Below are 16,850 nucleotides of genomic sequence, written 5' to 3'. Positions count from 1 at the left end.
GTTGGGCATGGTGGTGCGCACCCCTTAGTCCCAGCTACTCAGGATACTGAGGCAGGAGAATCCCTTGAACCCCAGAGAAGAAGTTGCAGTGAGCGGAGATTACAACACTGCACTCCAGCCTTGGTGACAGAGTGAGACTCCATCTCAAGAAAAAAAAAGCAAAATTATTTTTTCACAGTTTATAATTTTATTTTAGAAAACTATATTATTTTTAATTCTAAAACACAGGTAACAAAAATTAACTCTTAGGGGTTTTTGTTCCTAGATTTGTACTTCTTTGCATATACAAAAAGTAGATTTAATTCTCCAAAATACTACAGTAATCTCTGAGAAGAACAAATTAGAATCCGATTATATGGCTGCATCTTCACAGCTTCGTCTTACAGAGGTAAAAATTTTGCCTTTACTTTTTATTTTGAGATTCTAACCTCAAACCACTTCGAAAATATCTATAATGTGTCATCACTTGCAATATATAGTTTGTTGTTTTATGCTATTTAACTTACAATCTAATGCATCATATTGATGAGGCAATACTTAAAATACCTAAGACTGGCTGAATAACTTCAGCAATTTAATCTTTTGTTAATAATATCTGACTGTGAAATGATAAACACAGAAATAGTGGGTGGATGGGAAAAAATGTGATATACCATATTAACTTAAAACCTGAAGGAGAGCTGGCAACAAGATGGTAGTGACAGTGGCATGGTTTTTGAACTCCAAAATCCCTTCCCAAAAATAGAAGAGCAGCCAGAATAATATAACAGCAAACCTATGGACAACACATATAACAAAACTAAGTTTCAGGGTACCCATATGGGTGTACTGCAATACCATTCTGAAACTAATCATCCAGAATCACTATTGTGCTTTACACCATGGGGGCGCAGTTCCCAAGAAGACACCCCCCTTACTTCAGACACTATCTGCAGGTATAGAGGTACCCAGGTCACTTGTATTTCTGACCAACTGGCTACAAATTCAGGAGTTCCTATGACTCCCACTCAGGTTCTATAATTTGCTAAAACAACTCAGAATTCAAGAAAACAGTATTCTTAACGATTATAATTTAATTATAGAGACACAGTCAGGACTAGCCAAATTAAGAGACACAGGGCAGCATCTCGGAGGGTCCTAAACTCAAAAGTTTCTTTACTCTTTTCTTGTGCAATTACTGCACACCCTCCTCACACATCTACATGTTCACTAACCAGGAGGCTCTACGAAGCTTCAGTACTCAGTTTTCTTGTTGGGGTTTCATTATGTAGACATGGTTGATTGAATCACATTGGCCATGTGGTTAAGCTTGATCTTCAGCCCCCTTCCCTGGAGTTTGGGAAATTGGGCTGAAGTCATATGGCTCAAAGACATGTATGTTGTTCAGATCATACAGTTGATCTTTGTGGCATTTTCTACGCCCATTCCGAGTCATATGCTTAGCATTAACTCAGGAGGGATCCAGGGGACTCATGAGAAATAAAAATTGTCCTATTGCTCAATTCCAAGAACTTTAGAGGAACCAGCAACAAAGCCCAAATTCTTTATTATACAAAACCTGTGAACTCCAAAATACAAGTGGCTGAAATAAATCAGCAGCAACATCAAGACTAGCTTAGTATCAGCAAGGGAGGGCTCAGAGAATCCGAAAATCAGGTTGCCAGCATCCCGATTATCTCTAAAGGGAAGAGGTCCCATTAGTTTAGAATGCTTAGAGATCAATTTGAGAGCAGCTAAAACTGGGAGGCAACTTTATAGACTTCAGAAAGGTTAGTGCTGGAGTGATCTAGCCCTGTGAATTCTCAGACTAACTGCAAAATTCCTTTGCAGAATAAAACTTCTTACTGAAGAGAACTAGAGCTACATAATAAAGGAGATAATAAAATACTCTATGGTTATAAGTCTGACACTGTAACTAAAGCACAATTCTCTGAAAATGCAAGAGCAGAAATAATACAAGTAAAATAGAATATATTTACTGATTGTCCTGTAGGTATTAAAAAGTTACTACTTCAAATTAGATGTTTTGGGAGAGGAAAATAAGGGAGAATATCAAAATTATTTATAGTAAGGAGCCAATAGATAGTATCCCCCAAAACTACTAAGGATATTCTATAATATATTTGCATAATAATAACCTTTAGAATAAAAATAGAAGCCTTCCTAAATATCAAAAAGATGTACAAAGACAAGAGACCGGCAGGGCAAGAAAATCACGTAACTAAAGACTAGGTATTTTATTTATAGATACAAGAGACATAAAAACAAATATGACATAAAACAGTGGCAGAGCTAAAGGCCAAACATCAGTCATATTATTAAATGTAAATGGATATAATTTACCTGTTAAAATATTTTTTGGAAGTAAATTCCAACACTTGTAGAATATGAGAGCTACATCTTAAAGAGATTGAGAAAGCTTTAAAATAAAAGGATGGATGGGGTACAAGGGATCTTTTTGGGTGATAGAAATGTAAAACTGGACTGTGGTGATGTTTACACAGCTCTGTAAATTTACCGACAGTCATTGTACACTTCAAATGAGTGAATTTTATGGTATATAAATTATACCTCAGGAAAACTTAAATACATGGATGTGCAAAGGCATACCAGGCAATTGGAAATAAAATTTCTAAAAGGCTTAAATATCTGAATATACTGCTGTGGAGTGATATATATATTCTTAGGTCAAAAAAAGAAAGGAGAGAAATGTATAGTATGTTACTATCAAAGAAAGGATCAGGGGAAGTGATTACTATGCCTTTTTGTTGGCTTATTTAAAAATTAGAATGATAAACTGGAATCTTTTTTTTAAAAATTTAACTGGGGTGGGAAAAGACAAGGTTAAAAGTTACACTCATCTAAATAGACCTTATTTTGAGTTAGCAACATAGCCTAAAAGAGAAAAATTATTTCAAATGACTATAAAACACTGTAATATAATTCTAAGGGCAAAAAGAATTGCAAAAAAATCTTGTACTGTTTTCAGTAATCATAATGTTAATATTTGTAATGTTATTCTGAAAATAATAGAGTAAAGCAAATGAGTAGTTACGTTAATATAATTACAGTTTTTCGGCATAAGAGAAAAGGGATTCAGATATGAAGGAAAGAAGATATAAATGAAAGAAATAATAAAAACTTAAAGCTTTTAATTTGAATGTAATTAGCAGAATGAACTCACAACGTATTTTCTCAAAAAAAACAAACCTAGCTTTGTCTACTAAAAAGACCTACATTATGGCTTCTAAATATGATTTTCCACTAAAATGACCATTAGAGAAATGGCTGATTTCAGGTCCACAGGAAGAAATGTTTATGTAAGATTAGCCATGATCATCTTGTCATAAGAAAAATCAAAGAAATGATCAAAGATGATTTGGTTATCAACAGTACCTGGGAGCCTACATGAAGAATCTTTTACTGGCCATACATAAAGGGATATTAGATGGAAACTTACCAAAATGTCTAAATCCACAAGTTTATAATGATGCTAAAATAATATTGGTCACTTTGGAGGATATTGGGGAACTGGCTCCTGACTTTGAAAAATGCTTAAATAGAAAATTTTGCATTTATCCTGCCTTTTCTATATGAACTGTTATTGAGAATAAACAAATACGTGATGAGAAGTTCTTCTTTAAAGAAGTAATGTGTAAACAAGGAAAGAATTCAACTGTTACTACTCTGCAGCTGCTGATGAATTGGATTACATTAGTTTCCAGCATCACAAAAAGATAGCCAGACATTTATTTGCATCCTAGTGAAAGGATACATCACCACTATGGAATAGGGTGTCTCTTCTCACACTGCTATAAAGAACTGCCTGAGACTAGGTAATTTATGAAGAGGTTTAGTTGATTCACAGTTCCACAGGCTGTATAGGAAGCATGGCTGGGGAGGTCTCAGAAAACTTAAAAATCATGATGTAAGGTGAAGGAATAGCAAGCACGTCTTACCATGGTGGAGTAGGAGAGAGCATCAGGGAGAAATACTACACACTTTTAAACAACCAGATCTTGTGAGAACTTACTCACTTTCATGAAAATAGCAAGGGGGAAATCCGCACCATTATCCAATCACCTCCAACCAAGAGCCTCCCTCAACACTGGGATTTAGAATTCAACATGTGATTTGGGTAGGAACACAGAGCCAACCATATCATTCTGCCCCTTGCCTTTCCCAAATCTCATGTCCTTCTCACATTTCAGAACACAATCATGCCTTCCCAGCAGTCCCCTAAAGCCTTAACTCATTCCAGCATTAACTCAGAATTTCAAGTACAAATTTTATCTAAGACAAAGCACGTCCAGTTCACCTATGAAAATGAAAAATCAAAAACAAGCTAGTTACTTTCAAGATACAATGGGGGCATAGGCATTGGGTAAATACTTCCTTTCCAAAAGGGAGAAATCCGCCAGAACAAAGGAGCTACAGGCACCATGCATGTCTGAAACCCAGCAGGGCAAATCATTTAAGTCTTAATGCCCCTAAAAAATCTCCTTTGATTCCATGTCTCACATCAAGGCCACACTGATGCAAGGGGTGAGCTCCTAAGGCCTTGGGTAGCTCTACCCCTGTAGCTGTGCAGGGTACAACCCCCACAGTTGCTTTCATGGGCTAGCATTGAGTGCCTGCAACTTTTCCAGGCACATGGTGCAAGCTGTCAGTGCATCTACCATTCTGGGGTCTGGAGGACAGTGGCCCTCTTCTCACAGCTCCACAAGGCAGTACCCCAGTGGGGACTCCGTGTGGGGGCTCAAACACCACATTTCCCTTCCACACTGCCTTAGTAGGGCTCTGCCCTTGAAGCAGACTTCTGCCTTGACATCCAGGCATTGCCATACATCCTTTGAAACCTGACAGAGTCTCCCCCAAACTTCAACTCTTGCCTTCTGTGCACCCACAGGACCAACACCATATGTAATTCACCATATTAACAGACTGAAACTGAAAAACCAGATGATCCCTTCAATATATACAGAAAAAGTTGTCAAAATCCAGCACCCCTTCATTAGAAAAACTTGCAACTAGGAATCAAAGGAGACTTCATCATTCTGATAAAGGGTATCTGAAAACCAACAGCTCATAGCAATCTTGGTGAAAGACTAAACTGTTCCCTTACGACTGGGGACAAGGAAAATGCCCACCCTCACCACTTCTAGTCCACGTTGTACTGGAAGTTCTAGTCAGTGCAGTAAGCCTTAAAAAATTAAACGTTTACAGACTAAAAAAAAAACTTGTCTATTTCAGACAAACATGATCATCATCTGTGGAAAATCTTAAGGAATCTGCAAAAATGCCAGTAGAACCATCAGTGAAAATTTAGCAAGACTGTAGGAGGTAAATTTAGTAGATAGAAATTCATTGCGGCTCCCCCTACAAGCAATGAACAATGGGCAGTTGCAATTTAAAACAATACTGTTTACAATAGCAGCAAAAATGAAATACTTGGCTGGGCATGGTAGCTCATACCTGTAATCCTAGCACTTTAGGAGGCCAAGCCTGGAGAATGGCTTGAGCCAAGAAGGCTGCCATGAGTTGTGACCATACACTGCACTTCAGCCTGGGCAAGAGAGCCAAACCCTGTCATTAAAAAGACAGGCTTTGGGAAGCCGAGGCAGGCAGATAATCAGAGGTCAGGAGTTCGAGACCAGCCTGGCCAACATGGCAAAACCTTGTCTCTACTAAAAATAGAAAAATTAGCCAGGCATGGTGGTACACACCTGTAATCCCAGCTACTTGGCTCACTGCAACCTCTACCTCCCAGGTTCAAGTGATTTTCAGCCTCAGCCACCAGAGTAGCTGAGATTACAGGCATGTGCCACCACACCTGGCTAATTTTGTATTTTTAGTAGAGATGAGGTTTCTCTATGTTGGTCAGGCTGGTCTCGGACTCCCGACTCAGGTGATTCACCTGCTTCAGCCTCCCAAAAGTGCTGGGATTACAGGTGTAAGCCATTGTGCCTGGCTGGCACAAAGCTTTTGAGGTTGTTAGATAGGTTTATTATCTTGATAGTAATAGCTTTAAAAGTGTGTATATTTGTCAGAACTCATCAAGTTGTCTCCTTTAAGTATTGCAGTTTATGATTCCTTAGTTACACCCCAAAAGTTAGAGAAGAAAGCTGAAACAAGTTACCAAAAGAAATTTAAGTTCTATCGTATATTTCACTTTTCTTCTTTTCTACTATTTTTATTATGTCATTTTAAACATATACAAGAATATGAAGAGTAACATAATATCCATATGTTCACTATGCCTCTTTAACAAATGATAACCCTTGCCATATTGTTGTAGATTTTTAAACTTCTTCATGTATTCAGTCTCTTTATACCCTTCCTCATCTATTCATCTGCTTCCCCAGACTCTGCCACTCTCTGGCAGGGTTATGTACATGATTCACTGTACACTTAACTGCATAAATGTATCTGTTACATAAATGTGAGCTATGTAGGGGTGTCTTTTTGTCTTTGTGGAAAGCATCCATAGAGGATAGATTTTTAGGAAATGTAGACATACAATACATGGGTGAGTGGAAAGATTAAATCAGAGTAAAGGAGCAGCTTCATTATTCTAAAGCCAACCTCTTCACACCGTTTGACTTAAGAAAAAGTTTTGCTAGCAGATAAGCAACTAGGAGAATGCAGGCACAAACACATGTAGCCAAATGAAGCTGAATATTAGGTTTGGTATTCCAGGATTGGGCAAAAGCCAGAGATGTGGAAGACAGGAAAGTCTTCTCCCCCATTCCCCACCCCCACCAAGAACAAAGGAAGGAAAGATGGCAGAAAGAATAGCAGTAGTCATTCTAAATAGGTAGTCAGGGTCCAGCAAAAAGCAACCAAAGATAAGTCTTAATTGGGAGTGGGTAGAGAAGAAACTGAACTCTAGCTACCAGAGGAGAGCCTCATCAGGGCTTATTTTCTAGACATGTGGGTAAGGTCATCTGCTATTTATTCATCTGTTCTATTGTTAAGTAACTATAGAGCCCATGCTGAAGTTACTTCATTGATTGAGTTTATGAATGTTGTTTTTCTAGTAGGAAATGTTGTTATAAAAGAGATTTCATGAAGAAGTTTACCATCAGGCAGATACTATTAACATGTATAGTTTTAAATCCAGTTAACACAGTTGTATTAGTTTTCACGCTGTTGACAAAGACGTACCTGAGACTGGTCAGTTTACAAAAGAAAGAGGTTTAATGGACTTAGCTGTTCCATATGCCTGGGGAGACCTCATAGTCATGGCAGAAGACGAGAAGAAAGCCATGTTTTACACAAATGGTGGCAGGCAAAAAGAGAGCTTGTACAGGGAAACTCCCCCTTTTAGAACCATCAGATCTTATGAGACTTACTGTCATGAGAACAGCATGGGAAGGACATGTCCCCATGATTCAGTTGCCTCCCACTAGATCCCTCCCACAACACATGGGAACTCAAGAGAAGATTTGGGTGGGGACACAGCCAAACCATATCAACAATGCAGTATTTGATTCTGATGCCTGAAGTTTTACTTTCAAATCAGTATTAATGAGAACTTAAGAAAATGAGTTTGTGTCGTGTTAACATAAGTATGAAATTAGTGGCTTTGGGCACTCCTAAACTTGAACCCACTCTTGACACAGGGAGAGATGCTCCTCCAATAGTCTTTATAGATGGTCTGAGGTTAGTACAGATTGACAGGGTGTTCTCTTCTGACCCATTTTGTTAATAATAGGAGAAATACTGGGTTTTGGTCTTTTTTGGGGGGGTCATCAGGGGGACAGTCTTGCCCTGTCACCCAGGCTGGAGTGCAGTGGCACAATCTCAGCTCACTCCAACCTCCACCTCTTGGATTCAGGCGGTTCTCCTGCCTTAGCTTCCTGAGGAACTGGGACAACAGGCGAGCGCCATCACACCTGGCTAATTGACTGATTTTTGTATTTTTAGTAGAGATGGTATTTTACCATGTTGGTCAAGCTGGTCTCAAACTCCTGACGTCAAATGATCCACCTGCCTCGGCCTCCCAAAGTGCTGGGATTACAGGTGTGAGCCACCACGCCTGGCCAAGAATACTGTTTTGAGTAGAGCTGACTGCTGTGTTTCTGGAAAGCAGAAAAGTTTTTTGGGGAGGGTGTTTTGTTTTCAACCTGTGAATCACTAATTTTTTTTTTTTTTTTTTTACAAAGACAGCCACTTTCAAATTTAAAGTTACAATTCCTGTAGTTGAATGCATCTAGGTTATTTAGAAAGCACAAAGTAACTCATTATGTATTATTTTGATATTTTAATGATGCATAATTTCTCAACACATTTGCTGTTTTGCTTTTTTTTTCCCCCTTGAGAATGGGGTAACTGAATCTTACTCTGTTACCGAAGCTGAAGTGCAGTAGCACAGTCAATAGTTTGCTGCAACCTGGAAATCCTGGCTCAAGCATTCCTCCTGCCTCAGCCTTTCGAGGTATCTAGGACTACAGGTGCACGCCACACATCTGGCTTTTTTTTTTACTGTGTTGCCCTGGCTGGTCTCAAACTCCTAACCTCAAGCAATCCTCCCACCTTGGCCTCCCAAAGTCCTGGATTACAGGCGTGTGCCACCATGCCCGGCCATTTGCTTACTTTTAAAATTAATTGGAAAAATTTTATTTAGCACATTTTGATTCTCTTTTTGTTCTTGTTCCTTTCCTTGCCCTTTGCCCAGTTTTGCTATTACACATTCCTGATTCACCTCTAACTACTGCGGCTTACTGCCCTGTCTAGGCATTAAGTCCTAATAGCTGTATTTTACTAATTTTGCATTCATTTAACTGCCAGAAGAAAATATACTCATTTTTCTATTGTGCTGCAGAAATGTACAGCTTTATAATGTGTATTATACATGATCCAAAGCTTTACAGTAGTCTTCTAATGTCTACTTCCAACTTTTGGCCTTTTTTTTTTTTTTTTTAACCTTGTTTGGCTGTTTCAGTGTTACTACAGTTGCTTATAACGTCTGTATCTTTCCTGTATTATTCCTTCACCTTTGTCATTCTGAGTCCATTGCTGCTTTTAAAACCAGAAGTCTTCCTTCACACACACACACACACACACACACACACACCCCTACCTTAGCAAGTTTTTCCATAGTAACCTTACTTAAAACTACCTAACTTTATTTTGCATTTCCTCAGCAATATTTCATACCACATTGTTTTCCTTATTAATACGTTGATTTGAAAGTTCTTAAATGATCTGAATGAACCTGTAGTCCCAACTACTTGGGAGGCTGAGATAGAAGGATCCCTTGAGCCCAGGAGTTCGAGTCTAGCCTGGGCAACATTGTAAGACCTTATCTCTAAAATAAAAAAATAAAATTTTTAAATGCTTTTCATTTACAAATGCTTTACTAGCCCTTTTGTAAGGTTCTTTCACTTCTTGTTCTGCATACTTAATAAATGTTTGTTGCTGTCTGATCATAGTCATTAGCCACACATTTGAAAGGGTCAAGAATGAGTAAAAATATATAATAGAGTAGGTGTATGGTAGTTCACTTTCTCTTGTACGCACTCGTTTTCTTTTCATGTTTGCTGCCATTTACCTCCACATGATTTTATCTATCTTATCTGTTGTTCCTGCTATCCAGCTTCATTTGAACCAAAGAGGAATACTGTTTTTCCTACTTGTCCCTTTGAACACATGGCAGGTTGCTCTAAGGAACTATTGCTACCACTTCTGGTTTTGTCCATTTTTCATCATAAAATAAATTCACAAAAGAAGATTGACACAAAATTTCAGTAGAGATTGTATTCATGAGGGGACTTAGAGGTAACTAACCACTATGGAGTTTGATACTTTCTCAGACTTTTGGAAGGTAAATAGGGCAACAATTCTTATAAAACATCCCCAGAGAAAGGCAAATTATTGGAAGCCTCTCTTTGGTAATGTCACTAACTTATGAACTATTTTTAGGACAAGTTAGTAAGCTGTGTGTGAATCCAAATACAGAGGTAGACAGATAAAAATGTCTGTTATTTTGTTTTTGACCCTAGGCAGGTTTCCTAACTACTCCAAGCTTAATCATTATCTGCAGCTTTAAGTATGATACCTACCTAATTTGCAGGGTTATTATGATAATTTTGTTTAATAATATACATCAAGATGCCTAGAGTGCTGCTTAGCATGAAGCCCATGTTTCCTTTAAAAGTGTAGAAATATTAGTTATAAAAATAGGAAGTTGTTACATTTATTTGCTTATACTAACTAATACTAAGTTTAGGAGTTCTGTGCTTTTCATCTGACCTCTCTTCTGCCTATGTGCTTCCCACTCTCCCACAAAAAAGAACAGAATTTCAGAGGAGACATTTTTTACTCAAATGAGATGTATATAATTTCGAAGAAAACATTTAACAAGCAAATATTATTCCCTTTATTGTTTATGATTAAATTAGTGTAAGTAGAATTTATGGATTTGTATATGAAAAGTCAGATAAAATTACTATTTTCTAAATTTCAAGTATTGCATTAAAATTTAAAGTTGATTTTTAAAAAAGAATGATTTTTATATTTTTAAATGCGTATTCTGTCTGGTAATTAAAACAAATGGTTAACATTTGAATTTGAAATCAACTAAATGGAATGAAATTGTATTAAAATAACAGTTTATATATATATAGTTTTCATAAGAAATTCTGTGAATAATTCGTACTTCTTCCACAAGAGGGCCTTCTTACAAAAGCTTTTTCTTGTTTAATGCCAACATATTTCTGTACAATTTCCACGACAAATGAACTTTCACAAAAAGAATTTAGAAAAAATACTAATTTTTTTCTAGGATATATAACTAGGAAATAATCTTTTTTGAGATATTAGTGGGGGATATTTTGTACATTTTACCCATTTCTCCTCTTACATCTTAAACAGATGGAATATTTTCTATTCTCTATTAACTATTAAAGGCTAGACTCTAAGCAGAAATGTAGACAAAGCCTCTTCACTAGTTCGAATTTACAGCATTATCTGATATAATTATATTTTCCTTCCCACTTACCTCCCTTAAAAAGCTCAGCAATAATTATAGTTTTAAAAACAAAAAGCAAAATAGGTGCCACGTGAAGATCTAATGCCACAAACACACATATATGTACAGAAAGAATATTTTCTCAGATATATATTTTATTAAACATATGCCACCAAACTGAAAGAAACTATTAAATGAGATTTTGTCCTTCGAAGTCCAGAGCTTCAAATTATCAACTCATTGATATTTCTTTGCCATGTTCTAATATTTTTAGCAAAGTCCAGAGGAACAAGCAGGAATAGAAGAAATTAGGAGTGTTTATTTAGTTTCTATCCAGCTGTTCCTTGTTTTGCCTTTGCCTGAGTACAGTGGCCCTTACAGAGCAGAGTAGGGGTGATTGGGAGTCTTTAACATTTTCTTTTATTTCTCTCAAGCTCTAGGGACTGAGGAATTTATTCAAGGAAACCATAGTACTAAGTGGTTAGTATAAAGGCTTACTTGTATTTTCAGTTTGGTCCAGTATATATCCTTTTACTTTTCCTAACTATTGTCTTGGTTTAGTTTATTTGCTGTCAAACTCGTGTGCATAAAAATCACTTGAGGGCCCCCTTAATAATACAGGTGTGCAGACCATTCCAGATCCCCCACCCTCAAGTGTTTTTTGTGCCAACTAGAGTTTGAGAGTTAGTGAAAAGAGCAAACTAGACCCGTTTTATTTCTCAGAAGTCTGCTAGTACCGTAACCTTGGGCAAGTTTCTTAATGTGTCTGAGCCACTCTACAAATAGAGATAACACTTTCTTTAAGATTATAATGGGGATTAGGATAATGAACAGAATAATGATTGTAACAGTGCTTGACCTACAGAAGACATTTAGTAGATGAGATACCTTCCCCATTACATGTGAAATGTTTGCAGTCTAGCTCTTGTCTGCCAACTCTGATCTTTTACATCCTTACAAATTCCTCTCCTCCAACCACATTGGATTACGTATTTCTTAAATAAGCAGGTCTTTTAGATGTATATGCCTTAAAATTCATAATCACCTATTCTTGGAATGTCTACTGCTGCTGTTTCTTATTTCTTGTCATTTAAGGCTGTTCAGTTTTCATAACTTCTGTGGCCACTCTGACCTTCCCTGCATACATACTCTGTCCATTCTGCTCCCACTGAGAGGTGCCATGCTGTAATGAAAAGAGCGTGTGTCCTATAAGCAGACAGGGATCTGAATCATGACAGTCTCTAACTAAATGTGTGGGCTTGAGCAAGTTACTTAATTCCTGTCTTTTTTTTTTTATGCACTAAATGAGGATAATATTACTATGCACTGTTTGTGAGAAATAAAGGGAATAATGTATGCGAAGCACCTAGCCAAGGGCCTCGCACAAAAGCACTCAGTAAAGAGTACCTGTTTCTGTTAGGTTAATAATCCTGTGTCTTTTTCTCCTTATTCACCTTTCTGTGACCCATGCAGATTATAATACTGGCATTTAATAGGTTCTCAGTAATTATTTGTTGAAGGAATGAGTAGATCATGAATAAATAACTACATGGATGGCACTTGGAATACTATCAAACATGATTTAAAGGTTCTGACTATATTTGAGCACTGAGTTTTCTTTTATGAAGCCTATGTATCTCAAAGATACTGTGTATCTCAAATCTCATTATAATATAATTACATGGCCAGGCTTGGTGGTTCATGCCTATAATCCCAGCACTTTGGGAGGCCAGGATGGATGGATCACTTGAGACCAGGAGTTCGAGACCAGCCTGGCCAACATGGTGAAACTCTGTCTCTACTAAAAACACAAAAATTAGCCAGGCATGGTCGTGCATGCCTGTAGTCTCAGCTACTCAGGAGGCTGAGGAATGAGAATCACTTGAATTTGGGAGACAGAGGTTGCAGTGAGCTGAGATCATGTCACTGCATTCCAGCCTGGGTGACAGAGCAAGACTCTGTCTCAAAAAAATAAATAAATAAATAAATATAATCACATACACCTAGGTTAAACTTTCAGAAAAAGGCAGTAAAATTTAAATTTTATACCTCTTATGGATTAGAGAAATGCCAGGTTATTGATATGCTGATGTATTTTAAACTTTAAGTTCAGATTTAACCCTTATAATAAAAGTTGTTATTTGAGATATGGGTTCAGATAATTTGGTTATCATAATCAGAATTCAACAATATATTTAATATGTGGTAGTTTAATAAAACAGCCCTCTGCCCTAAGAATAACATTCAAATTTTCAAAATAATTTTTTTTTTTTTTGGTAATAGCAACATTTCATTGAATTGGATGAAAATAGACAAAGATTATTGCAGAAATGCAAGGAACTTATGAAGAGAGCTAGGCAAGTATGTAACCTGGGTGCAGAGCAGACTCTTCCTCAAGAATACCAGACAGTAAGTATAAAAAATGTATATAATGCTACAATTGCCATATTTAACATATTAGCTTATAGGATCTTAGGCATTGTAATAGTCCATGAAAAACATGATGTGTCATAAAAAATAGGGAATTTTTCACATTTTTAAGTGGAACACACACACATATGTATATATAAAATTTTGCTTAACAGATTTTCTCTATTATACTTAAATTTGGCCACCAGTCTTACTGCTTCCTATTAAAGTTAAAACATGGCTATCACCTTGCAAAATTATTGGTACTGTAACATTTATTCTTCCAATACAAATGGGCTTTTCCCCCCAAACTGCTTTTAATGGGTACAATTGGAACATACGGTGTATAGTTTTTCATTGAAACATTGTACCAGTAATTGGTATATAAGAAATAATATAGGTAAGCAATGCTCATGGCAAAAAAAAAAAGAAAGAAAGAAAAAGAAAAGAAATAATAGGGGAATATTTTAAAAATAAAGCCTGTCCCTGGAAATTGGGGTGTTTAATTAGGGTTCAGTGAGAGCTGAATATTTAGGGCTAACATCAGCCAATAAGGAAAGGAAAAAAAGAGGTCTTTTTCCGTTATATTTTGTATGCTGGCACATCAGTGAGTAAAATTAGGAGATGCTGCCCTTTAGTCACATTCCACCATTAATTACATATCTCTCTGACAAGTGGGGATGATACTTTGCCTACATACCTATTCAGAATAATGTCAAAATGAAATTAGAAAATGAATCTTAAAGTATCTAGTATTGGTGTTTTTTAAAATTCTTAATTTCAAATGTTATCTATTTAAATAGATAATGAAATGTCTATTAAAGATATGAACTGGAAAAAAATAATGGATTATAATTTTCAAGTCCTCCGGTGATTTATTTTATGATATCAGACACAGAAATCACAGAGAATGGATTTGACTATTTGGATCCATAGTTGGAATACAGTAGATATTTTTAAAACTAATTGAGAAGGTTGTTTCTAAAAACAGACTAGAATGCCTTCAGAATACATTGTGTTGTTATAAAATAAATATAAGTACAATTCGTACTAATTTTTTCTCTCAAAAAAAGCATGATTGTATTCTTGATAAGTCATACTGTTTTTGAAAGAAGCAAAATTAGAAGATGATTAATATATTCATTAAAATGTATTAATTACCTGTTGTTATATGTCAGGCATTGAACAAGATAGACATATTTTCTTCTCAGCTGAAACTTATATTCTAGTCTGGAAGATTGGGTAGACGAAAACACAAATCAAAAATCAGATAATGTCAGATAGCAAGAGATGCTAAAAAAATAATAAATAAATAAAACAGGGTTGAGGAGATGGCGTAACATGGACGGGAACTTGGTCAGGGAAACCTCATTTGAAAATACCATTTTATAACAGTCCTGAATGAAGAGAAAAGAGCAGTCAAGTGAAGATGTGAGTGAGGGAAAACTATTCCAGATGGAGAAAACAGTTCAGAAAAAGCCCCAAGAGAGAAGTATATTTGGGATGTTCCAGAATAAGAATCTCATTGGGGTTAAAAATTATTCAAGCAGAGAAAAAGGCAGAAGCCAAGATTATGTAGGGCTTGTAGACTGTACAGGGAATTAAAGTTGTATTCTTTTGGGGATGGACTCCAGTGGAGGATCTTAAACAGAAAAGTGACATTGCTGCATTTATGAAAGAGTACTCTAACTTCTGTTCTTCTAGATGGAGGCTAAAGTAGGGATACAAGAAAGGAAGCAGTGAGAGCATTTAGAAAGTCATTGCTTTGGACCACGCAAGTGATATATAATGGCATGAATTAGGGTGGTAGCACTGAAGAGAGACAAGAAGTTGACAGATCTTAGATACCTTTTGGTGACAGATCCAGCAAGACTTGCTGATGGATTTGACATGAATGATAAGAGAGAGAACCCCTAAATTTTTCACCTGAACAAACTACAGTGCCATATACTGTGATGGAGAAGATTGAAGGAGAAACAGGTTTGCTTAAAGCAGTAGGGAAGGTGGGTGAAATCCAGATTCTGTTTCACCATATTAAATTTAAGATGCCTATTAGAGTCAAGTGAGGATATCAAGTAAATAAATGTTGGGCACGTGAACTTAAATCTCAGTAAGTCAGAGATTCAACAAATGAATACTTGAAGTTCTGTAGAAGTTGAACTGCTTTCTGAAAGGTTAAAATAAGTTTAAGATATTAGATTATATGTCAAGCTCTTTTTCAGGGCTTCAGGATTCATTTTGTATTGTGTAGTATGTAGCCTTTGCAGGTTGTGCTAGGCCAAACAATGTACTGCTTGCCTCCCCTCAAAAAAAAAGTATCTGTTCTAATTTGTTCCCATGGCATGGACTCCGAAAATAGTACTATGGTGAAATGCAACTGTCCAGGTAATTAGATTCTTAGGATGCTTTTTTAGTTCTTCATAAGTACAGTATAAAGTTCTAACTTCTTGCTCTCTTTCAATGCCCCACATATTCTGGACCCATTCTACCAATTCAGCAAGTACCCACCATTCCAAATGGACACAACTCCTCACTCCCCATGGTATGCAGTACTCATTCTTTTTTCCCAACCTCCTATCTTCTCTCTGCCTTGCTCCTCCCTAGCCATTTGCTTTAAGGCTGGGAGATGAATTCTAGGCCTTTGAATTCTCTTAACTCTCCTATAGCATGAACTGATACTTCCTTTCTCTAAATTCCTTAGCCTATATGATATGTACTGCTTATTTTAATACTCAACATCAATACATTGCCTTAAGGTGTTATCCAGTACATGCATTTTGTTTTTTTTAAAGTACAAGCTTTCTGAAGGCAAATGACTCCGTTTATAATTCCTTTGTATCCTTGTGTGCTAGCATGCTGTTGAACAGATAGTAGATACTTATTCAGCAGATTATTCTTTTAACTGTTTGAATGGAACTGTTTTCATTATATCTGTAATGATGGGCAATTTTTTTCTTTAGGTTTTCCAGGATCTTCCAAACACTTTGGATGAAATTGATGCTTTATTAATTGAAGAAAGATCAAGAGCTTCCTGCTTCACGGGACTGAATCCTACAGTATGCCTCTTTCTCTATTCCCATTCTGCAGCCAACCACCACCACCACCACCACCCTCCCCATACACACACATACACACACACAGTTCCCTCCAGTACTTGCCTCCCACTCTGTACTAGAGCTCTTGGTAATAATAAGCTAGACAGCAGGAACAATGTGCTTTAAATGCCAGATTCTGAATCTATTAGAATTTTAAATAGATTCTTCCTAAGGAACACAATGTTCTGTGCCTTTTCTTTATAAAAAGAATAATTGGGCTAACCTGAAATATTGCAATGTCTGTTTTTTCAAGGATAAAAAATGTCACTTTCAGTATGTAATAAGAATATAAATTATTTGTATACAAACAATATAGCACAATTGGCATTTTCAGTTAATGTTTTAATCGGTGCAAAATTTTATCTAGTTTT

The 16,850-nt window shown here is 36.6% G+C and overlaps 1 protein-coding gene across 6 annotated transcripts in view; it reads left to right on the top strand.

Moving 5' to 3' along the window:
* The window catches only part of SMC5 (structural maintenance of chromosomes 5), a 124,384-nt gene that overhangs the window by 60,000 nt on the left and 47,534 nt on the right, over positions 1-16,850 (top strand). For 5 of the 6 annotated variants that reach the window (XM_078366844.1, XM_035302657.3, XM_035302644.3 and 2 more), the window contains 4 exons: positions 266-388; positions 13,259-13,384; positions 15,882-15,926; positions 16,345-16,440. In XM_078366844.1, coding sequence (XP_078222970.1) covers positions 266-388; positions 13,259-13,384; positions 15,882-15,926; positions 16,345-16,440 — 390 coding nt within the window. The remainder of the gene's footprint in view (positions 1-265; positions 389-13,258; positions 13,385-15,881; positions 15,927-16,344; positions 16,441-16,850) is intronic. The other variant, XM_035302651.3, reaches the window with a different exon arrangement.

This window comes from Callithrix jacchus, chromosome 1, assembly GCF_049354715.1.
Source record: "Callithrix jacchus isolate 240 chromosome 1, calJac240_pri, whole genome shotgun sequence".
NCBI classification, from domain to species: domain Eukaryota; kingdom Metazoa; phylum Chordata; class Mammalia; order Primates; family Cebidae; genus Callithrix; species Callithrix jacchus.
The sequence above is the reverse complement of the archived record's forward strand: the minus strand, read 5'-3'. Positions and strand labels throughout refer to the sequence as shown.